General features: G+C 42.9%; 1 protein-coding gene across 1 annotated transcript; it reads left to right on the forward strand.

Annotated features, from left to right (window-relative positions):
- The first annotated feature begins 20,860 nt into the window (after positions 1-20,860).
- On the forward strand, positions 20,861-23,955 carry GAS1 (growth arrest specific 1). Its single transcript, XM_032802929.2, has one exon. The coding sequence runs from the start codon at positions 22,829-22,831 to the stop codon at positions 23,750-23,752; it is 924 nt and encodes a 307-aa protein (XP_032658820.2). The 5' UTR covers positions 20,861-22,828; the 3' UTR covers positions 23,753-23,955.
- The last annotated feature ends 443 nt before the right edge of the window (positions 23,956-24,398 follow it).

Here is a 24,398-nt window from a genome sequence, read left to right on the forward strand (position 1 = left end):
CTCTCTCTCTCTCACCAACAGAAATTGGCCCAATAAAAGATATTACCTCACCCACCTTGTCTCTTAATTTATAATCTGTCATCTCTAAAAATCCAGAGTAGAACCAAACAATTTACTCAGTGAATTTAACCCTTTCCTCTGTTTGCAAATTGTGTGTGAAGAGAGTTCCATCTTTACTCATTTGTTTCCTGTTTAAAATTAATTGAACATTTTTTATTTTAATACATTTCAGCTTATAGATTGCTGATGATCTGCCTGGTGTAAGAATTTAGTATTTGCAATTCAATATTCCAAGCATGTGACTGCTCATCTAAATCATATAGTATTGTTTCTGTTCCTTAAACAAATAACAAAACCTTTATACAATATTTCCCTTCTTCCCAAAGTGAATTTTCGTATGACATGCAACCTATTTTGCTTTGTATTTGAACAAACGGAAAAGGATGAGAATAGTTGTAACAAAATTCTATTTGTTTATTTTTCTAGTACTTATTTTAATGTGTAGGCACACACAAAAGAGAGAGAGAGAGACACACACACACACACAGAAAGAAAGAAAGATAAAAAGAAAGAACCTCTATCCTCAATTCTAGGGGCCTTCAACAATATTTATTCTAGGGGCCTTCAACAATGTTTTATAGTGTAATAATTATAATGTACAACTCCAATCCTAACTGCTCAGATTAAATAAAACAAATATTGACACATACTTGCTCCCCTCACTACCCCATAAAGAACAGATTAGGCTTTGCAAGTTTGCAACACAACCTAACAGTCAGCAGACCTGGGATATTTGTAATTAGATAGGGGAAGGGAAAGGAGTGATTTCCAAAGTCAAGGGACCCTCACTTGTTAGCAGCTCCCTGTATTGTATACTGTGGGAATATAGCTTGAATGTCCCAGCTGTTGTAACTGCGAGCACTGTGGCAGAGGTGAAAGGTGATTTCTCAGGTAGGCAGAGGTTGCCAACATTTTGCAAATAATTTTTCTCGTTGTTCACCCAGCTTTAGTCATCCTAAAGGTCCCATGAGTTGGTTGTGTGTCAACACAAAGAATGAGACATAGGAGCCAGATACCATGTCTTTTGAAGACAATGGCAGATTTCCCTTTATTTCAGGGCATTTTGGATCAAGCCCTAATGGAGAAATAGTGCAATTTGTCCAAAATAAATAAATTATAAATACTCTTTTCTGCCAAAAAGGGTACAAGGGAAGCAAGCACATAAATTAGACCTGATCTGGTGAAGCAAAATTATGCACTAACTATAACCCCCATTTGATCCTACTTCCTACTGACTGTACTAAATACTAATTCTGGGCCCCAATCCTGCAAAGATTCAGAGCTAGTCTGCACTTGAAACACTACAGCACTACAGCTGTGCAGCTGAAGCCTTTCAGTGTAGACAGGAGAGATTCTTCGATTGACCTAGTACTGTCTACATGGGGACTTAAATCAGCTTAACTACTTCTCTCAGAGGTGTGGATTTTTCACACTCCTGACCGCATAGTTAAACTGACCTAATTTTCTAGTGTAGACTAGGCCTTACCCATGGACTACTCCCTCAACTGGGATGCTGCAGAAAGTTAAGTGTGTGTGTAAGTCTTTACAGGATATGGGACTACACACAGATTAATCAAAGGCCAAGTTATTGTACTTGTAATTGACTTATCTTACAGACCTTGTTTGAAATTTTAAATTGTGATTTTTCTCCTTTTGACTTTATTAATGAGATTTCATTTGAAGGAATATTTTTAAGAATACCTTATCTCTGGCTCGTGGCCAGCCCCAAAAGCAGTTGTGTTTTTTCACAGAAATGCAGATCTTCACAAAAAATAAAACATTTCAGCTTGTAGTTCCCAAGTGACAGTCTCTCTAGCCTAGTCACCCTTGGAAATATATTTTAAATCATTTGAGCAGGGGAAAATATTTGAATCTTTGCCTGTTTTGCTAAGGCTCAGCATCAAATTACACACACAGAGCTTCTGGTTCTTTTAAAATGTTTTATGTCTATACTATTTTGAAGTACATGGAAAGCGGTATTTTCTTAAATAAAATAAAGCTTACTAGCGCCAGTATTACATCAGTGACTGTAACTATTGTGTACGTTGTATCCTTTTTATGGATTTCTCAGTCTTAATGCAACTGACTCAATACACCAAATTAGCTGGACAAGGAGATGGGAATGCATTTGAGTTCTTCTGGAAAACAACAGCATTATTACTACTTGATTTATTATTTTCAGTTGGTGTATGCCACTTCCTTCATCTCATAATGGAGACTGACTGAAAACTGGGATCAAAGCCCAGTTTTACGTTAGGAAGTATTTTTCATTAGCAAAAAAGAACCAGGAACCTGCTACATTTAATAATGTGAATAATCATGAGCGTAATTTAAAGCTTAGAGTGAGGTGTGTAGACAGAGAAGACATAGAGCCAGAACTTGAGCTGGTGTAAAATGTCATAGCTCCTTTGACTTCAGTCAGTTGCAGTGGAGTTAAAAGAGTTTACATCAGTCCTGGCCCAAAGGTATGTATTTGTGTGGACCATATATGTAGATGTGATATCCAAGTGATATATTACATTGCAAAGGCATGTGATAAATAAATATCTGAGCAATTTACCAAAAACCTATGATTGTATTACCTGCCCATTAATCTGTCTCCGAGGACTCATTATAACATTCCAAACTCCTGAGCTACTTCAGACAGGACCATTTATTTTTTAAATCCACCTGCCAGAGAATATTTCCTCCGCCAAAAAAAAGTGGAATTTCCTGACAATTTAGACCTGCCAGAAGTCCATGACAGACAAGATTCAGTGTTTTTCCAGACATAAAAATATCATATCTTTAAAATCCAATATCTCATGGTGCTGCAGGTCTTCAAAAAGGATCATTATCCAATTGGAAGTGGGAGATTCTTAGCAGCTTCCCAATAGCAGCCAGCCAGCACTCACTTTTCAGGCCTGAGACTTAAAGGGCCTGAGATTGGACTTTAGAACTGTGACATTCTTTTATATGGAAAAAATACTTTAAGGTTATTTTTAGAGGTGTTTTACATTTATTATTTTTAATTTTCCTTTCCCTCATGGTAATTAAAGGCCCTGGCTTTACAGGCCAAGGGATACAAGACATAGTCCTTCTAAGATGCTTTTTTAAAAAAGCTCTAAAACATTCTTAAAGAGTTTGTATGTAATATATGTGGCATATACAATACAGAACATGTGCTTTGGTGCAAAAGTTTTAATGACGCTTGTTTGGGATGATGACATAAACTTATATGTGGCATAATACAACCACCCCAAACTCACGCTCATAAAACTATTAAGCCATACCATCAGGGGTGGCTCTAGGGATTTTGCTGCCCCAAGCACGGCAGGAAGGCTGCCTCCGGCGGTTTGCTGGTGGAGGGTCCACCGAAGCCGCGGGACCAGCGGACCCTCCGCAGGCAAGCTGCTGGAGGCAGCCTGCCTGCCGCCTTCACGGCGCCGGCAGAGCACCCCCCACGGCTTGCCACCCCAAGCCCGCGCTTGGCGTGCTGGGCCTGGAGCCACCCCTGTATACCATGGTCGGTGTTTCATATATAAACAACCAAAAAAAAAAACCAAACCAGCACAACCCTATGTTAAAAGAATGTTAAAGTTGCAAAGTCAAGCACTCAAAAGTTAGGACACACTAGACTTAAAGGGTCTTGTGCAACCTTTAATTGGCCCCCTTGTGAATATACATTATGATACAGTCTTTAATTACATGAAAAAACAACAAAGAGTCCTTGTGGCAGTTTAGAGACTAACAAATTTATTTGGGCATAAGTTTTTGTGGGCTAAAACCCACTTCATCAGAGGTGTGGAGTGGAACATACAGTAGGGAGATATAAATACATAGCATATGAAAAGATGGGCGTTGCCTTACCAAGTGGGGGGTCAGTTTTAACCAGCCAATTCAATTTAAGTTGGAAGTACTGTAGGCAATTCTCAACAGTTGACAAGACTTTTTAATTGACATTTATTTACATGATCACACTATTTTTCCCCACAGGATCCCTGCCTCATTTAGTGAGTAGAGTTATTCAATGTTTATTTTTTTTCTTCACATTCAATGTGTGGTCCCAGGCTTATTTAACACACATCATCCAAAACCTGCACTGAGTACAAAATTATTAATTTCCTCCTGGGTGTTTTTGTGGTGCTCTCACCACAATAGCAGTCGGTACGGCTACACTGCAGTTGAAAGCACACCTCTCAGCCTGGGTAGAGAGATTTGCGCTAGCTTGGCTTGAGCTAGTGCACTAAAAATAGGAGTGTGGTGTTGTGACATCAGCAGAGATGGGGCTCCAATCCCCACCCAGATCTCACTACAACACCCTGCACTCCTAACCAATCTATCACACATGGACTGGCTCTTTCCCTCCTCCACTTCTACTCCTATCTCACTACACCCAACACACACCCCAGCTCCTCTTTTCCTCTCCCTTTGCTTCTATCCAACCCATCCTCACCTGACTCCTCTCCACATATATCCTCCCCCACTGCGGCTCCCTCTATACCTGCCAACCCTGCGGCTCCTTCAACACTCCACTCCGCAGCCATTCGTCACTCCTTTGCATTCCATTGCTGCTTCTCCCTCCCTCGCCTCTGCCTGGGCTCAGCAGAGGAAGCGTCAAGAGTACAGGAGAGCCTGTCTTCCTTCCCTCAGTTCCTGGGCTTAGACCCATAGAGGCACACAGCAGGCAGGAGGAACAATTGTAGGGAAACTACTGCTCAGTCACTGCTGCCCTGTGCAGAGGGTAACTTTGGGGACTTTATCTCCTAAACTCTAATAAGTCCTTACTAAGAATGTGTGAACCGAGATATTTCAAAGACTTATAACTTGGCCAGATGTGGGTATTCTTTCACATGGACCACAAATGACACATTACTGACATCAGGGCAACCCCCCTTACAAATGTCAAGTCTTTGCTTCAAAGTACGGGTGCACTAGTACTTCTCAATGAAGTAGCAATATGATTAGTTTTAACATGAGCAAAACAATCTATTTTTTCCTTAATATCATTCTTAGAGGCAGCAGAATCCTTTCAGTTGAAACTTTCCCCCAAAATTCAGCTTTAAGTAGAAACATAGTATAGAAAATTTCAGGCTGAACAGTTAAAAATTGGCAAAATTACAAGCAACTAAAAGCAGGGGCTTATAGTGGGAACAATACCTAAAGGCATAGCTCTGCCTATATTATGTAATGTTGAATGTGAAATGGGTCCAAAATAGAACAGCAGATTCAAACTTTAGCCAAAGTGTGATCCTAATCCAGCCTTTAAAGAAGAGTTCATTATTGCAGTCTATTATTTTTTATTTATTTATACAGCATCCAAAACTGTGCTAGACAGTTCGCTACAAAGCATACCTAAGCAACAATAAAATAAAAGGTCCCTGCCCTGGCAGCTTATAAACCAAGTAGACATGACAGGAAAACACAAAGACCTAAAGGATGAGTAGGAAGCAGGGGTCAGAATTACAAATGTGAGATCATGAGTCGGCTTTGCCATGTGTCCTGGAGTCTTTTTGTTTGTTTGTTTGTTAATGTATGCATTATCCTAACTGATTTTTTTGTTTCTGTTTTTGGTAGGAAGGAAAGAGGTTGTGTGGGGTAGATGCGGATGGGAAGGGAAATCATAGGGGCTTGTGGTGATTATAAGGCAGAGAAAAGGAAGGAGAAAGAGAAGACGAGAGACAATGGGCTGGGGGAAGTGTGGACTGGCAAACTAAATTGTAGCCAAACCTCTGCTTTTCCCAACACTTCTCTCTTTCTCTCTCTCTCTCTTTCTCTCTCTCTCTCTCATCTCTCTGGGAGAGAATATAAAATTTATATCTTCATTAATTTGTTTTCAAGAGTCACAAATTATGCTGAAATTTTATCTGCCACGTCTGTACAAGGAGTTGGAATGCTACAGCCAAACCCTACTTGATCAGAGTAAAAGCTGGCAACACCCAAGGTTCTTCAGCTACTAACAGAACTTGTTAGTTCACATTGGTCCTTTGCTTGAGATGGGTGGTTCCATGTTTCTTCACATTTCGGCTTCCTCACTGCCTTGTGCAGGACACCATGTTGCAGTGATCCTCCCTATTGCCACAGAATCCTGGACGTAGCCCCCTACGGTGTCCACTTATTTCAGGTGTTGGCCAAAGGGAATGTTCTCCCGCCAGGGCCTAGCAGACAGCATTTGTGCTGCTCCCATAAATTAAATCCTTCTCCTTTAGCATTTTTTTTCCCAAACCAACTTCTCAGTTGAGCTACAGAAGCTCAGAAGAATATAACACAGTGGATAAGAGCTTGACTTTTGATTTTTTTTAAAAACCTCCAAAAAAAGGTTGAGGAACAGTCCAGTGGCAAGGAACTTACTCACAAGTAGCCAACAGAGAGAAATCTCTATGAATGCTAAAAGAAACAACACAAACACAACAGCTGCACTGCTCTCTCTCTTGCTTCCTACTGCAACAGGACTATCTGACAAGATGACTGAACCATCCCAGGCTTAAATAAATGTGGTCCAGTGGTCACAGCAGACACTGGGAACTGGGATTCATGGGTTTTGTTAAGAGCTCTCCTTATAGACTTGCTGTGTGACTTTTGGCTCTGTGCTACAGTTTAATCATCTGTAGTATGGTTATAATGATCCTTATCTCTCACAGTGGAGTTCACTAATATATGTGGAAGAAGGAACTAATATTTGCATAAAGGAGTATACGATATATGCCCTTTTAAAGCATGGCAGACTGGTCACTTGAATGTGTGGCACTCTAGGATGAATTCTGGCTGAGTTTGACAAAGATTACTCCAAGGATCCCAAAAAAGAGAGCGTATGTACAGCCCTTCTACTGGCCATGGTTTAAAGCCATAATATGGCGCACAGAAGTTAGAAATGGAAACAGTTTATAAAATCATACAACCCATATCCTTGCAAATGCAGGATTATTTTCTACACTGTATTCTCTTGTGTTTTGTCCAGTCTGGTGTTAATAGCTAGAAGTGATGGGGCTTTCACCACTTCCCTTTCACAGTCTGATATATCCCAGTCTCAGGAAATTTTGCCTTTCTTAATTTCATCCCATTGCTCTTAATTATACTCCTGTGTACTAACCTAAATATTTATTCTCCCTTCTTGGTGTTTATAATTATTGGGCCAGATACTCATCTGGTGTTAAACCTTTGAAGTAAGTAGTTAGGCTGATTTATACCAACTGAGGATTAAGTCAGTGGAGCTACACAGATTTGCACCAACTGGAGATCTGACCTTTCCAGTATTTGCAGACAATTGTTTTGTCCCCTTCCTCCGCCTCCACTTAGTTATCACTGTACCAAGCTAAACATTCCTAGCCTTCTTAGGGTTACACATGGTATACCAATAGTGTATATGAGCTTCTGACAAACAGACCTCGGCAGTTCTATTTCCCAAATCCTAGTGCTTTTACAATGGACTGAAAACACAAAGGACAGAATGTCCTTCTGGAAAAGGACCAAATATTAACTGTTAAAATTCAGACAAGGGAATATGAGTCAGGCAGTGAAGACTGCAGATTATAATTTTTTTTCCCATCAGAAATGAGAAATGAAATCCAGTTTGGATTTTTATTAAAAGCTGTAGCTGTCTATGCTCTGAAACATCCTGGAGGTCTATAGATGATATCAGTATATAAATATTCAGGGCTTCCTGAGTATTTTTTTCAAAACAGACTCCATCCCCTCCCCTTCAATTTCTTTGACCTTTAGAAAACAGTCATTATTTGTAGCTTGATTTTTTCAAGATGTTCCCCGGTACATAAAGATGGCAGTGAATTCAATTTAAAAGTCAACTCGAGAAATGCAGTATAATTGTCAGAAGATAGCATTACTTTAGGCATGGTTTTATTAAGTGAACAGCCGTTCAAAGTATTTTACCTTGGAGCATATTATATCCTATTCAAAGGAGCTGACTTCCTTCAATACTGCAGCCAAAGTATTTTACAAGTGATATGATATTTGAATTATCTACAGGCATATGTACAGATACAGAATACTGCTGCATCTGAGATGACTCTTCTTTGCTGCTGCTATAAAATACTGTAGAAAGGACTGATATATCCAAAGTTTTTTTTTTTTTTCTTCCTTGAAGGAAGTAATGCTTTCATGATTTCCCACAGAATAGCTGCAAAAATACCCTCATTCAGGCATCTGGAATTCTTGGAAATGACTTGTGGATTTGTGGCTAATGAAACATTGCAAAATAACACTCATCATGTTGTAAAAAAATACCTGTAATGGTTTATTAGCCTCTTGCATGACAAAAATGAAAGGTGTCCCAAGCGTGTTATTCTGTTATCATTATAAAAAGCATAAAATGAGAAAGAAACAGTGTAAATACCTGAATGTTCTGCAGTAGAACCTGATGTGGAGACATGTCTTTATAATCTCAAAAAAGGATTAAAGACTGTGTGGTATTAAAAATCATAATAAGATGACTGGAGAATCTCAGTGAAAATCAGAGGAGTTATGCCTGATTTGTAACAGAATGAGATCAAAATCTGGCCTCAAATATTTGCACTAATTCTATATTATCCAAGCCAAGAATTTGTTTTTAAGATATGACCAGATTATGGTGGACATAGTAATCTATTACTAGTCAGCGCCAATAGTAGATGGTAGCAAGGAGGGGAGAGGGAAAGAACTGTTTCTTCTAAGGTCTCCTCAGCTCATTAGACAAAACACACACCTATTATATACCTATATATTCCTTTCAGATATTTCAATTTTTTTCATTACGAAACAGGACATAGCAAGATACTGTACATATTCCTATTTCCAATTATATAATTATCTTGTGCACTAAAATATTTATTACATAAATTAGCTTTTGCATCATAAATAATTAAATGTTCTGATCAGTTTGCCTGGGAGAAAGAAAGCCTTATTGATTTGTGCTTTATTGCAAAATAAAGATCAGCTTCAGTAATCAATACTTCCTTAACTCGACCACTTACTAGGAATTCTGAGGAAAACTCAGGGCCAGCTCCAGGCACCAGCAAAACAAGCAGGTGCTTGGGGCGGCACATTTCTAAAGGCGGCATTCCGGTGCCGGCCATCATAAATACTGACTCCAGGGCATGGGGAAAAAGTGCCCCCACCGCCCCAGCTCGCCTCCATTCCACCTGCTCCCGTGACCGCAGTACCACCACTCCACTTCTCCCCCCTCACTCCCAGGCTTGCTGCGCGCGAAACAGCTGTTTGGTGCAGCAAGTCTGGGAGGGAGGAAAAGCCGAGCGGTGGAGCACTCAAGGGAGGCAGCAGTGATGGAGTGGAGGTAAGCTGGAGTGGGACATTACTTCCTGCGCCCCACCACCCTAGCTCACCTCCACTCCGCCTGCTCCCCTGAACACACAGATGCTCTGCTTCCTCACCCTTCCTCACCTGAGAGGGAGTGGGGAGAAGCAAAGCAGCTGCACACCTGGGGGAGCAGAGGTGAGCTAGGGCGGGAGGTCACGGGAGGCTCCCAGGAAGCAATGGGGGAGAAAAGCAGCACACCTAGGGGAGGAGGCAGGGCTGGGGATTTGGGGAAGGGGTTCAGAAGGGATGGAGTTGGGGCAGGGGCAGGGGGGCATAAAAAAAGGGGGGGGCAGCCAAAAATTTTTTTTGCTTGAGGTGGCAAAAATCCTAGAGCTGGCCCTGGAGAAACTGATATGGAGTTTGGCACAGATTGGCACACTCGATGGCAGAACAAGAGGGTATTGGGTAGAGCAGCCCAAGGAAGTTGCAGTGGCATGAGCAATGGCTCTACAACTGTGGGGATCCACTGGCCATAACTCACATAACACATAGGTTTCAGCAGGCACAGAACAGCTGTACTGAGGCTTTCACGCTGCTGCCCCAAGTTAGGGACGAAGAATCTGCTTTCTCAGTGTCCCTCTGTAGGTTCCATGCACAAGCTTTGGTCATGAACCAAGATCTACCCTTGAGTGACTATTCACCCCAGTGCATTGACCCATCATAAAGGCCATGAATCATGTCACGTTCACTGAAGCCCAAATTGGGGTGATTAAATTGGACTTCAGTAGGGCATAGGCCTTGTGGCACTACAGCTGGGAGGTTTGATTCTAAGTGTGGGTAGGTAGACTTGTGCTAGCTCTGCTCCAGCCAGTTCTCTTAAAGTATCAGTGTGGTTGTTGCATGGGCAGAGACTCAGGCTAGTCTCCGAAGTTCAGACCTAGGGGGATGGGCGATCTCAGACTTGGGTGGCTACCCTGAGCCACCACCATGCTGCAACATCCTTGCTGCTATTTTTAGCGCAGTGGCTTGAGTAGAGCTAGCACAAGACTTTCTACCCACGCTGGGAATCAAACCTCCCAGCTGCAGTGCATACCTATTCCACAAGGCCTATGCACTACTAAAGACCAGTTTAAACAGATGCAGGCTGCCTCTCTGCACATGAGTGATTTGCACTTTTGGTGACCATAAATAACTATTGGCTTCAGAAGGAATAACTTGTACTCTTCTTGAGCCTATTCAGAGATGTAGCAAGTAAGGAGTTGCCTGAATATATGAATATTTTAGGGTTCATACAGAGCTCCAAATGCATTCTCTCACTCTCACAAATATCCTGTGGATTTGAACACTCCTTGGACAATGCTGGATTCAAAAATTATGCTTGTATGAAAACAATAAGAGTTTTCAGCATTCAACATCAATATTAGAAAAAAATATTTTGATATCTGCAAGACACATCTTCTTATTTTGCTTATCTCCATAATTAGAACATTCAAAAGACAGAAGGTTTTTTAACTCTAGATAAACTATGAAATAGTTTAAATTATCTTTTACTACTAGTTTTACTACTAAACAAGCGAGATAGAAGGAGACGAGATAAAAGAGCAATTACTCCACCCAGCATCCTCAACACTCTTCCTCCATTTCTTTGCTTTCCCATCTTCCTCCTGGCTTCTTTTACCTACCAATATCTTGCCATATGTTCCCTACATCAGGGTTTCTCAACTTTACTAACTGTAATTTGCTATTTATGCTGCAATTATTCACATAGTGCTGTTTCTGCTCCCTCTTTGGATGACTCCCAAATTCACAAACAACTTTCAAGATGGCTGCTTTGAACAGTGCTGGTACAAATATTCATGCAAATATTCACATACTGGTATGGGGATTGTGGTGTGTAATTCCATATTCTTTTTAAAATATGCATATCATATGAATATAACATAACTGAGATATACTTTATTCAAGATGGCTCATGTGAGATATCATGATTCACTGCTAAAACTTCAGGTATGATGATGAAAAAGCCAGACAGGGCAGATGGCCCATCAGTGAGGACAATACGCTGTGAAAAGCTTGGCCTTCCTGTAGATGCTCCATACTGCCACTGACTCATGGATGCTGTGATCCTACAGAGTCAGGTGGTCTTGTCACCTGATACTAAAACATTACCTGGGACTTGTAACTTTTCACTGTAAGGGAAGGGGGGGGGTCAAGTTTGGGAAACAAAGGATTCCCGCCTTATGTAAATCCCATTTAAGGGTGAGGAGGAAGGCAAATAGGACTCCTCATTTCCATGGCCTGTCTGCCCAAGAAGAAAGACAGCAAAAGGAAAGGCAAGGGGGAAGTCAAGACTGAGATAGAGGTCTAGTCTGAAAAGGAATATAACTTGGAACTCTGAACCACAGAAGCTTTGCAAACTGTCTGCAACAATATCTAGGGTGAGAAATACTATTTGTGTCCAATTTCTTTAGTGAAACTAGCTTAGTTTGCGTGTTTGATTTCATTTGCTTAGTAATCTGCTTTGTTCTGTTTGTTACGTCTTTTACCACTTAAGATCTGCCTTTTACAGTTAATAAAATTTGTTTTGTGTATTATTAAACCCAATTTCTGTAATTTCTAAATGGGGGTGGGAGGGGAGAAGTGTGCACACCTCTCTCCACATTGAAGGAGGGGGGGAATTTCATAATATATCTTTGGGTCTGCACTCTGAGGAAGGTGGAGATCTGAGTGCTGGAAAAAGTCCCATAAGCTGAGTCTTCCCAGAGCAGATCTCTGTCTCTCTCTGCAGCTGGGTGGCCTGTGTGCTTGGATGGAAAAGGCTGGGGAGCCTAGCCCGGCAAGACCAAGTACAAGGGGCCCAGGCTGGCAGAATAGAATGACTCAGCGGCATCTTAGCACACCAGATGACACCCGAGGGTGTCCGACCCATCACATTGGCATAGTCGAGCAGGATAGTGTGCACAGTTTATTGCCCTGAAACACTGGTAGTGATTTTAAGTGAGTTTTAAGTGTGGTGGGCTAGAGAGAGACAAAGTGGTTACTGGTTTGTTATTTTCTGTTTGCTTATTTTGAGTAAGGGAAGTAGGACAGGAAAAGCAGCAAAATGAGTGAAAGTGAAGCTTCCAGTAATACTATTTGTAACCAATTTCTTTAGTGAAATTAGCCTAGTTTGCATGTTTTGTTTATTATTAAACCCAGTTTCTATCATTTCTAATGAGGGGGGAGAGGGTGTAAGTGTGCACACCTCTCTCCACATTGAGGGAGGGGGTGAATTTCATAATATATCTTTGGGTCTGCACTCTGAGGGAGGTGAACATCTGAGTGCTGGAGCAAGTCCCTTAAGCTGAGTCTTTCCAGGGTGGATTTCTGTCTCTCTGTGAAGCTGGGTGTGGCCCTGCCTGTGCGCTTGGCTGGAAAACGCTGGGGAGCTTAGCCCAGCAAGACCAGGTAAAAGGGGACCGAGGCTGGCAGAATAGTCTGGCTCAGCGACGTCCCAGCACACCAGATGACATCCCAGGGGGTCTAACCCGTCACAGGGATTTGCAATACTTTTCTTTCTGCAAACATCTCTGTGAACAAAATTTCAATCCAATGAACATCCTTGAAAAGCAAATAAAAGGGGTCACACGAGAATCAAAGCTAATTTATGACTTATGGAAATAAATACTGTGAAAAAAAAGTCTCTCTCAAGTTTTGGAAGGACCTACCAAAAAAAAAAAAAAATGAGAGAGAGCAAGAAGGTGACAGAGAACATAAATGGGGTGGGGAGTGGAATAGAGAGTAGACAGAGTGATAAATGTAGAGACTGGGATAAAGGGAACAGAGGTGGAATAAAGAAGAAATGTTAATGAAAAATGACTATAGCATGTGTGTATACACACAGCCTGTTTCCAGGCCACTCATTTGTGCTAGTTTAACTTTTTGAGCCTCTGTCTATTTATATAGAAAAAAAAATGCTATTGTAAAAAAGTTTGTTAAGTCTGTAGGTGGAAAAAAGTTCTCAAAATGAACTAGTTTACAAACCCAAAAAGAAACAGCTTGAGAGTGTTGCAAAATCTCACATTCCATAAAGTTTTCCTCTCCATACGAAAAAATTTCTTGAGCATAGCTTATAGCAGACCTTTGCTCTAATAAGCAAGGCAGACTTGAACCTCCTTAGATGTGTAGCCGCTAGGGAGTTGTCTACCTTTCCTAGCTAAATCAGGGATTCTTATGCAAAAGGGCATCATGTAACTCATAATTTTTTTTTCACATATAATATTAAGCTTTGCTGCATTTCTTGTCTATGTTGTGCCTTGTATATAAATGGCTAGGAAACTTGTCTTAGACTGAACACCAGTGTGGAGTACATGATGGTAGCCAAAAAATGCATAAGGAGCCCCATACGTCGGTCTAGAAATATAGGTGGAACATCGATTATATTTGCCAGAACAGTGGCTAAGGAAATCTTGCCCTGTCACATCTGCACTGGCAGAACTACCAAGACAAAGCCATATTATCAAGTTGTGGTATTGGTAGGGACACTATAAAACAGAGGTGGTAAAAATGTTGCTGCTTTTATAGTGTGTGAAGGCAATAGTACTCGGTCCCAGCTAGTCCATCAACTGTGCACACCCTACCCTCATTGACTTAACAGGGAGCTGCACACACACACAACTCAAGGGACTATGAGGGCACTTATTGAAACAGAACTGAACACCCTTTTTGCCATTCTTTCATGGGACCCTTTGATGAGAGTCCAAGTCGCTAGGGCTACCCTTCTGGGAAGGGCCATGTGGCCTAACAGCTGGAGCCAATAGGATTACCCTCTGCGGCAGGGCACAACAGTTTCACATTTTCAGGTTGTATCCCAGGAACCCCATCACAATCTGCTTGGTCTTGAACACTGTTGTATGATCTAACACTGAAGAGTATGTGTGTGTCTAGCAGAATACCACAGGCACTGGCATTGCTAAGGAATTATTTAAGGTGAAACAATGACATATATGTGGGGATAAAGAGGCAAAATTAATATAGTTAAAATCTGGGCTATCAGCAATGCTTCCTAACAGTGAGATCCAGTGGACTATAGAATGGTCTTCCCTAGGGAAGTGGTGGAATGAAATCCCACCTCTTTTCATATAGAACATTAAAAATAGGCTGGACAAAGCACTAGAAAACATATTGCAAGGAATAATTCTGTACTGGGAATGGAGGAGGTGACCAAACTGGTCTTCTCCATCTCTGATTTTTTGGTTATGCCATTAAAGCACAGCCCTGGATGGAGCTACACCACCTCAATGGCATTGTGTCTGTAGCAAGCACCTCTCTCTTGGAGTTCTGGAAAATGCAGAAATGCAGCTGCTGCTAATCACCTTGTTCCAGCATGTAGTGTAGCATACATTCTCCGTTGCATCCAGCTAGCTTAGTTTTGCATATCCTGCCCCTTTGGGAAAGATGGAAAGGAGTATGTGCCTCAGGAGAACACAAGGCCTGTGATTGGGTTTACATTAGTTTAAAAGCCAAACTAGTACAACTTTTGTGTGTTTACTGTTATGTGATGAAGCAAGGATACCAAGCTCAATAGACTTTGGATATGCTTCTGGGTGGAACCTTTCATTATAGCTATCTTGAATTAGTATTCTAAAAGTTGATTTTTCAGGGAACAGAGCAATGGGAGACCACATTAGTTAAGAACCCTCCCCAGAATATAGTTGAGGCCATAAATATGTTGAAGCAGTTATTGTGGTAGACTTAGTGTTGACTGAAGCCATAGAAATGAAACTGCAACTTCTATTTTTGTCCTGGATTCAGTGATTCTACAAAAGGGAATTTTTTGCTTTATCTACAAAGATCCTTGCTTCACAGGACTCATCAGGTTGTGAAATTCAAGACTTTCCCATTTCTCCCAACTTCTATTATACTGGCTTTAAACAGGCACATACAGAAAATTAAACATAAAATTTAGTAGCCGTTTTAGGGAGTTTGCTCCTGTAAATTTTTAGATAATCTGCTAATCAGAACAGCCTAAAAACCAGCCAGCTGTTTTTGTGTGTGTATATATTGACATGTCCAACAAATAACTCCACTAATACTGTGATGTTTGAAATTGTTTTTACATATAGACAATGGGTATGGCTTAAATTAATCTTTGTAATATATAGTTTTGTAACATCTTTTTTGTAAGTGGCTTAACAGGTGATCAGAAATGTACTTCTTTAACAGTTATTTTCACTCTTGTCAACACCAAAAAAGGGCTTTAATTCCTACTCTCTTTTTAAACTTTTTTTTAACAACATGTGCGGTCTAGTTAGTGGTTTAGATTGGAAGAGAGTTCAATAAAGCAGAGGTCCAAGTAGCGATGTGCAATATTTCCATGTTTACTGTACTGGATGCATTGGGCAAATACCCTCAAAAATACTTACTATTTCATATATAAATAACAATCTCCAATTTTATGAGGATGCCAATTAATTTTTAAGTAAATATTGTAAATTAAGAAGGAAAATCTAAGAGATCCTTAATATGAAGCAGCTTTTAAGACATGTTTTGTACACAGTTAACCCTTACATCACCGCATTTTCAGGAATCTTATTCTTAACATTCTCCAATGAGAAACTTAATAACAATCACCTCCCGCTTCCAACTCCTCCAAACCAAACAGTACCACTCCCCACTCTCCTGATCCTTTCTGTTCCCTCTCAAGATAAGATCTGCTCAGTTTTCTTCTTGATCACCCCAATACTTCAAGCAACAGAATGTGATCACCTCCAAATGGCTGATTCACTACTTTCCCCCATTTTTGCATGGTGCACTGCTAGCCCACCTACTTCCCCCCCTGCTGAATGGTGTTCTGCCAGCCCTTTGAGATGCTGATGCAATTGGTCTCACTCCTGATCCCTAGGGGAGTTGGAAATCAATAGCAGGGGAGTTGGGGTGCATTGGGAACACCACTTGGAGGATGGGGAGGGGAACTTTCTGTGAGATAGGAAAGGCACAATAAAGTCAAAAGTCCCAACCCTTAAATCTTTTAGAAACAGACAGTTCCCAAAAATCATATCACTGGGAATCAGCCAGTTTCCTGAGGATTAATGCATCCCAGTTTGTACGTTTGTTAGTGATTATATACACCCCTTCGCTGTGCCTTAGTATACCAGTTTGACATATATTGACTGATGAATGCATATACTGGAACATTATTCAGTTTAGAAATTGTCAATCAATTTTAAAAATTGATGGATCCACTTATAAGAGAAAAAAATCATTATTTACGATTTGCATGTAATATATTTTAAACTTTATTTAAAAAGCCTTGCAAAAATGTCATAAAAATGGACCGATCTGTGCACCAAAAAAAATTTACCTGCTCACTCTTTGTCATGATGACAGGGATGAAAAAATGAATGGTCTCAACTCCTCAAGTACTGCCAAGGAATTCACAAAACACCTCAGGAAGAAAGATGGCCTTTTGCTGCCTTGATCCTGAGACAGCCGTGTACCGGGCCAGTACTCCAGCATAACTCAAGTCTCAGTGCATCCTGAAGAAGCCCTCTACCTTGTATAGGATTCCCCTAGGAGCAACTGAGGAAACCTGGTAGTACTGCTGAGGAGTAACAAGGGGTGTGTGCTGGAGCCCGAGAGCACCCCCCCCCCCCCACCACCACCACACACACACAAATAACTGTGGCCTCCTCTGTTTGCAAGGATACTTTTAAAAATATGAAGCAGGTGTAACTAATACAGTGATGTCTGACTGAGTCTGCAGAGCCTAAAACCACAGCTCTAAGAGGCATGAGCTTTCACTCAGTGAGGTGTTAATTCACAAATATGATTGTTTAAATGTCAGCATTTTTAACAGTTTCTCCGCTGATCAAAGGAAAGAAGAGACAGGATTATAGTATGAGGATCTGCACATTCTACTGAGAGTAACGGATCATTTTGTTGCCATGAATAGGTGGCACTTGGGAGAATTTCAGCTCCTCTTCCCCGCCACTCAATCCTCCAATGTAACCTGGGAAGCCAACAAGCCAAAGGCAAGAAGTAGAGTTTGCACAGGTATCTGAGCCCCACTGAAGAGAAGCAAAACCCCAGGAGCCTAGCAGAGCACCTGAGACCCACTAAGGGTGAGCCAAGACTGAGAAGTCCAGATAATCTGATCCTCGGTAACTGGAGGCCCAGCAGGGTCAAACTAGGCATCAGAGTCTCATTGAGCTAAGTCTGTGGAGCTCAGCAGACTATCCGAATCCCACTCAGATGAAGAATCAGAGATTATGCATGCCACACTGAGTGGCAGCCAAATTCAATGAGGCCAGCTGAGTATGCATTGCCATATTTATGAACATCTGCCCAAGCTACTGTAAGTGGCATCTGATTTAGGCATCTCAAATGGGTGGGCCTCAGTCTGTCGCTGGAGTGTTGAAAACTACCGCTAACTTCCCGCTTCTCCCCCAACCCCCACCCCCATCAACCCCTGCCATCACAGCACCAACATCCATAGAGATCTTTATTATTCGGTGCTGGGGAAGGCAGAATTCACTGCCACAAGATGTTTGAGCCTCCTTTCAGCACAGAATGAAGAGACAGCTAAGCACTGGAATAAGTTACCTGGGGAGGTTTTGGAATCCCTATCACTGGAAGTTTTTAAGAGGTTAGACAAACATGTCAGGGATGATTGGGAAGGAGGAATGGACTAGATGAGAGTTTCTCAACCTTTTTGATACCGTGGACCAGCTTGCTGCCTTCCTAAACTGTGTCAGGTCTCAGGAACCAGCGTCAGTCCGCAGATTGGTTGTTGAGAAACACTGGACTAGATGACCTCTTGGGGCCCTTCCAGCTGTACATTTCTGTGATTCTATGATCATGTGCAGCCAAATACAGATTTCATTAACATTATTGGACTTCAGAACAGTAAACTTTAGTCAGCTAATTTATTTGCAGTGTTCATCCCAGCTATTTTACAATGGCAGTTTTAAATCTGCTGAAATGCAGAAAAGACAATATAATCCACTAATATAATCCAAATTTGCCTAGGAATTACTTGAGAGGCATTAACCAGATATACATGTATTTTTCGATTACATGTGAATGTGAACTGCTGAATTATAATGTTGTCTCCTTTGTGTGTGTGATTTTTTTATTTATTATCTGAACACACCCAACGTATAAAATAGCTCTGAGAAAAGGTGACAAAAATGTAAGGATGAGAAAAGAGTTAGAAAAGAGATCTACCGGGATAGATAGTAAAAGACAGAAAGACTAAAGAAAATAAAAATATGCACGTGAGTGTTTATTGTCAACACATAGCTATAATATACTGGCCTTCCTCACAGCAAAGATGATCTTGCAGTGATGCCCATATAGAAAACTGGTGTAAAGAACTGCATAAACTATCATTCCAGGAAAGGCCAATACACAGAAAACATAGCAGACTTCCAAATTTTTTAAACCATTTGGCCTTTATTTTTCAACTTATACAGCCAGCAAAGGTAATTAAAAGTCTATATAGGGTGCTTGGAAAATGAGAATGCAGAATAAGAGTTGCATTCTTGTTTACTTCTAGAGCTATTTGATTTCAGAAACCTAAAATTGGACATGACAAAAACAGGTCAGCTGTAGGAAAACTTGAACTCATAAGAGGGATTCCAAAGAGTGGTCTCCCTAGACCCTGTACTCCATGAGGAAGATTTCCTTCCTCCAAGGGAGAACAATATGTTCACATTCCTGACCACTCTGGGAGCTGCTATCCTTCAGGAGTGGTTATACTTGAGTACAGAATTCGCCCCTAAAAAAAAAAAATAAAGTATGCTTCTCAAACATTTGTTTAGACCTTTGTTTTTGTTACTTTCTTTACTAAAATTGAGGGCATAAAAACCTGAGCAAATGTTATTTTGTGCGCACAAACAGATATCAGCACACATAGTTACCTATTTTGCATGCTCAAATGCTATTTTTGCATGTATAAATGGATATGGCCACCTATTTTGTGGACATATTTTTGTACGCTGTTACTGTATGATAATATTGTTAATAAACTTCAATAAAAGTCCACATTTACTATAGTTATTATTATGGGACTTGCATTCCTAGGTCAGTTAGGTGCTTTTGCAAATCCCATCCTACACTAAAAATCTAATGTTTCATGCCCTGCAAGAACTTTTTACCCAACACCTAAAATGAAAACGATCGCCAACATAATGGACTCTGCCACATCCAGTGCCCCTAATCTGGCTTCAGAAAGAAACAGAATGATCGGCTCCCACTCAAGAGAGAGTCTGGGGACTGTGGTGGAAGCTCCTCTACCTACTAACAGATCCTAGAGACAGTTTCTTTCATTCTTTGCAAGATAAATTTATTTAGCAATTAAACACACCCTTTTTCTGCTTCCTATTCAGAAAGTGAAATACAATTGGAGCAAATGAGTTTTGCAGATCAAAACATGGGTTGTGAGGAGGACACAGTTCAGCCCACAAACCCAAGGCCTGGAGTCAGGAAGCTCAACAGTAATGTCTATTATTTCAGTCCCTGGGCTAGAATAGGGCTTTCTGTATCCCTTGCGTGAAAGTTTGCAAATCTGTATAATTCTGGATTCTCAGGCTTCTCTACACTTACAGCGCTGCAGTTGCACCACTGTAGAACTTAGCAAAGATGCTACCTACGCGTGCCGACAGAAGAGCTTCTCCCTTTGGTGGACATACTCCAGCTCCTTGAGAGGGGGTAGCTATGTCGGTGGGAGAAGACCTCCCATTGACATAGTGCTGTCTGCACTAGGAGTTTGGTTGATATAACTATATTGCAAAGGAGGGTGGAAAATCCACATCCCTGAGAGAGGCAGTTATACCAACATAAGTCTCTAGTGTAGTTCAGGGCTCAGCTCATGGCTGTGGGCCTGAAACTCTCACACTCCCATACCTCCCTCTGCAATAGTATATTTGGGGCAGACGTGAATGTACCTCCTTGGCAGACAAGTGGTAAAGAAACCCCTGGCTCAGTAGCTCAATATGTGATCTGCCCCACTCACCTTTATTCAGGAATACCTCTAGCCTTGCAGAGGCTATGAGTGGATGAAGTTCAATAGTGAAGAAATGCATAGATTAGACCTGACCAGTGTATGGTATGTTCACTGCTGCGGAGGGGCAAACACCAGAGGGAATTAACCAGAACACCACCACCACTAAAGGGATGTTTAAAACAAATACAAAGAACAGCAATTACATTTGATACCTAAGTTTGGTTGACAGGAAATTTTTAGCTTTTTATTCTCATTACTTTAAAAAGCAAGCAAGCAACCATGAATTCTGCTTGTAAAGCAGCAATAGAATGAGCACTGCTGCACTGGAGAAACACAAACCAAGCGTAAAACTGATCACAATGGAACAAATGATGAATATTTTGCAACACAATCAATATGATTTCTAATTGCATGACACTTCTATTACCCCTTGCACAGAATTTCAGAAAGACAGAAATCCACGTAGGAAATAAACACAAGCTCCCTTTGGCTCTGGAAAGTAGATTTAGTCCTAATTTTTGTGACAGATGGAGCTGATAGTTTTCCGATGAAAAAAGCGCCAGTTTTTGACAGGCAGCAGACACTGATGCCTCTTGCGGTCAAAGTCCATGTTGCTCTGGAATTAAGGTAGCGCTAAAATTAAAAGAAACCTACAAATGCACTATCACCAACTCCGCAATGTACAGCTTATGCTGTTCTGAACGTTTTATATTATATTTATTATTTTAATCTTATATTTTCTTTTAATCAAAGGAAGAATTAAGAATGTAATGAAAATTTTAATGCATCCACGACCAGTCTTTTAGCTCAGTTAATAAATTTCAGGCAACTTTTAATAGCTAGTAGATCCCAATAAAGAATTCAAATAACCATTTCAGACATTGGGAAACATATTTCAGTGTTCTATTTGCAAAATCTATTGTTATAAATAATGTATATAAGAGGATAGGTTGTTTTTTTCCTAAATCCTAGTAGTTCCGTGCATTGACTTCCCAGAGAAAATCTTCATGCAAACATATAATTTGAATTTGCTTACAGGCAATAGAAGTGCAAAACGGTGAAATGACAAGTGGTCATGCTTAAGTACTCCAATTAATGGACCACTTTCTGTTCTCAGTATATGGATGCACTCCCATTGAAGTCAGTAGCATTGCACAAATCTCAAAAAGTTTGATTCCGTATGAGACCGAGCTTACATTCCCCACAGGAAGAATTCTTACTCCCATTGCGAGGGGGAGAACGAGATCAGCAAATGATGCGAGAGCCCTTTTTGTTTGCATATTGGTATATAATGGCATATTTGATATATAATAAATCTATAATTGTTTTGACTTCTATCAGTAAAATTTATAATGAAATTTATTGTACAGCATCTTTTAAAAACGTATGCCATAATGTTACACCTCAGGCAACTTCTATAAACCAAACGCTGCTTTGTGACCGCCGGAAAACAGAGATGGGTGCAAAGTTTTGCCTGATGCAAACAGCTGCAAAGTTTCTTCTTGAAAAACTGTGTTGTAACTGTGGGAGCCTCCTTAACAGTAGGAGGGGCTCCTTGGGGGCTGCTGTCAATCTCGTTAAGCCTTTCCTTTCAAGCTTTGCTTGTGAGCTGCCCACCAGCCCCCCCCCTTTCTCCCGTAGATCGTAAAGAAAAAAAAAGTTTCAACAACAGGCTAGTCCAATAGTAAGTCGAAAAGCAGGGAAAGGGGGCCGAGCAAAGGGAGAAAAGTGGAGAAAAGGAGAAAGAGAGCGACTAGCGAGAGAGAGCGCAGGCTGGGGGCATGTGTAAAAGGGGAAGAAGCATTGCTAATTGTTTTGTTTGTTTGCTTTTCCATGCATGCATAATAAGGCTTCATCAGAGCACGTTGCTGCTGCTCGGAGGCCACTTTTGTATTTAAAGCCTTGCAAAGAAAAAAAGCTTCACACCGCAGAGCAGAGCAGCTTGCGAGCTTGTTGACAACAGAAGCAGCATCAACCGCAGAGACAGAAAGAAAAGGGAGACCCTGAGCCAGCTATTTTCCCCCGTCTCTATTTTCTTGCCAAAAGGGGGATTTCTTTCCCCTTCTTCCCGAAAGTGCAACAGTATAAGCGAAGGAGCGGAGCAGGGATTGTGAATGGGATCGGAGCGGTTTGTGCGGCTGGCATGTGCGGAGATGCTGAGAGCGGAGAGTTGAAAGCTCCCGAGGAAGCAGCAGCAGCTGGGCATTTATTTTGTGCAAAAAGAGGAAAGAAAGGGATCTGCATGAGAAGCAGGCCAGCACCATGAGCTCCCCCGGCGCAGCCTGTAAGCCCCCGAGTGCACTCAGAAGCCGCTCTCCTCCCAGCCCCCAGTTGCACTGATTAACTAAGGGAACTCTTGCGGCAACCGCAGCCCGGGACTCTGGGGTGGGGGCTGTACTGCAGCCCGCTGTTCCAGCCTCGGACGGGCCATGTGAATGGATTGATGAGGGAAAGCCTCATGCACACAGCTGGCAGGAGTTTTGCAAACTTTTCCACGGGCAGCTGCTCCTCCTCCCCCCCTCGTCGACCCTCTTGCAGCCGCCGCCGCCCGCAATGGTGGTAGGCTCGCCCGCTCAGCATGGAGGAGGCGGCGGCGGCCGCCGGTGGCTGATGCCGGGCGCCTGGCTGTGGCTGACGGTGGTGCTGGGCGCGGTGTCCCCCCCGCGGGCGCACGGCCGGAGGCTGATCTGCTGGCAGGCGGTGCTGCAGTGTCAGGGCGAGCCCGAGTGCAGCTACGCGTACAGCCAGTACGCCGAGGCGTGCGCCCCGGTGCTCCTGCAGCAACACCCGGCCGGCAGCGCCGGGGCTGCGGCCGCATCCTCCCGGCGGCGGTGCCCGAGCCACTGCATCGCGGCCCTGATCCAGCTCAACCACACCCGGCGGGGCCCGGCGCTGGAGGACTGCGACTGCGCGCAGGATGAGACCTGCTGGGCCACCAAGCGCGCCATCGAGCCCTGCCTGCCCCGCACCAGCGGCGGGGCTGGGGGCGCAGCGGGCGGCGGAGGCGGCGGGGTGATGGGCTGCACCGAGGCCCGGCGGCGCTGCGACTGGGACAGCCGCTGCAGCGCGGCGCTCGGCCGCTACATGGTGTCCTGCGGGAAGCTCTTCAACGGGCTGCGCTGCACCGAGGAGTGCCGGGCCGTGATCGAGGACATGCTGGCCGTGCCCAAGGCCGGTCTGCTCAACGACTGCGTCTGCGACGGGCTGGAGCGGCCCATCTGCGAGACAATGAAGGAGAACATGGCCCGCCTCTGCTTCGGCGCCGAGGCGGGCGGCAACGGCGCCGGCAGCAGCGGTGGCTCGGACGGGGGCCCGGAGGATTACTACGATGACGAGTACGAGGACGAGCCCAGCCAGAGGGGGCCGGACGAGCCGGGCCCCCAGCCAGGCTTCTCAGCGCCTGCCGATCGCGCCGGCCGAGCGCCCGCCCTGGCAGCCTGGACCGCGCTGGCCTCCATTTTGCTGCTGCTGCTGTAGCCACCGAGTCCCCATTTGCTTCAGGGCTCGCGCGCGCGCGCGGCGCTCGGGACGCGTGGGGGGATCCCCGGTCCCAGACGTGCCCCTGGGATCATTTAGGGGGACACTCCCCTTCTCCATCTCCGCGGTCGTGTATCCAGACACGGCCCCTCCCTCCCCACCTCCCGCAGTAGTTCTCTGCACACCCTCGCGCCAGCACCTGCCTGGACACTGTCCTCACACACCAAGAGTTACAGTCATTTCCATGGTGACGATACCAGTTTATTGGCCACTGTTCTGTACGGGGACTAAGGAGATGGAGAGAGCTGGACCGAGGGAGGTGTCCAGAACCGCGGTGTGAGTTGGCTTGGTTTTAGCGTGCACTATGCAATTTGTTCCACACCCCGGCTTGGTGTCAGCAGCAAGCCGATGAGTTAAGAAGAGGAACTGTTAGCAAAGCTACTGTAGGTTCACTACCATCCCGCCAAAACAAAACACGAATAGGAAGGTGCTGATAGTTCTTAGCAGTTGACATGAGGGTGAGAGAGAGGTGGGAAACCCTAACTTGCTGCCAAAACAACTGCCTTACTGGTTATAAGTAGACCAACAACTCGAATTCAAGTACCGTTCTCCGTGTCACCATTCAAAATATTCACAATGATGCCTG

Source organism: Chelonoidis abingdonii, chromosome 6 (assembly GCF_003597395.2).
Source record: "Chelonoidis abingdonii isolate Lonesome George chromosome 6, CheloAbing_2.0, whole genome shotgun sequence".
NCBI classification, from domain to species: Eukaryota; Metazoa; Chordata; order Testudines; family Testudinidae; genus Chelonoidis; species Chelonoidis abingdonii.

What these genes read in the sequence shown, in the direction of transcription:
- GAS1 (XM_032802929.2), top strand. Translation starts at nt 22,829, where the DNA reads ATGGTGGTAGGCTCGCCCGCTCAGCATGGAGGAGGCGGCGGCGGCCGC.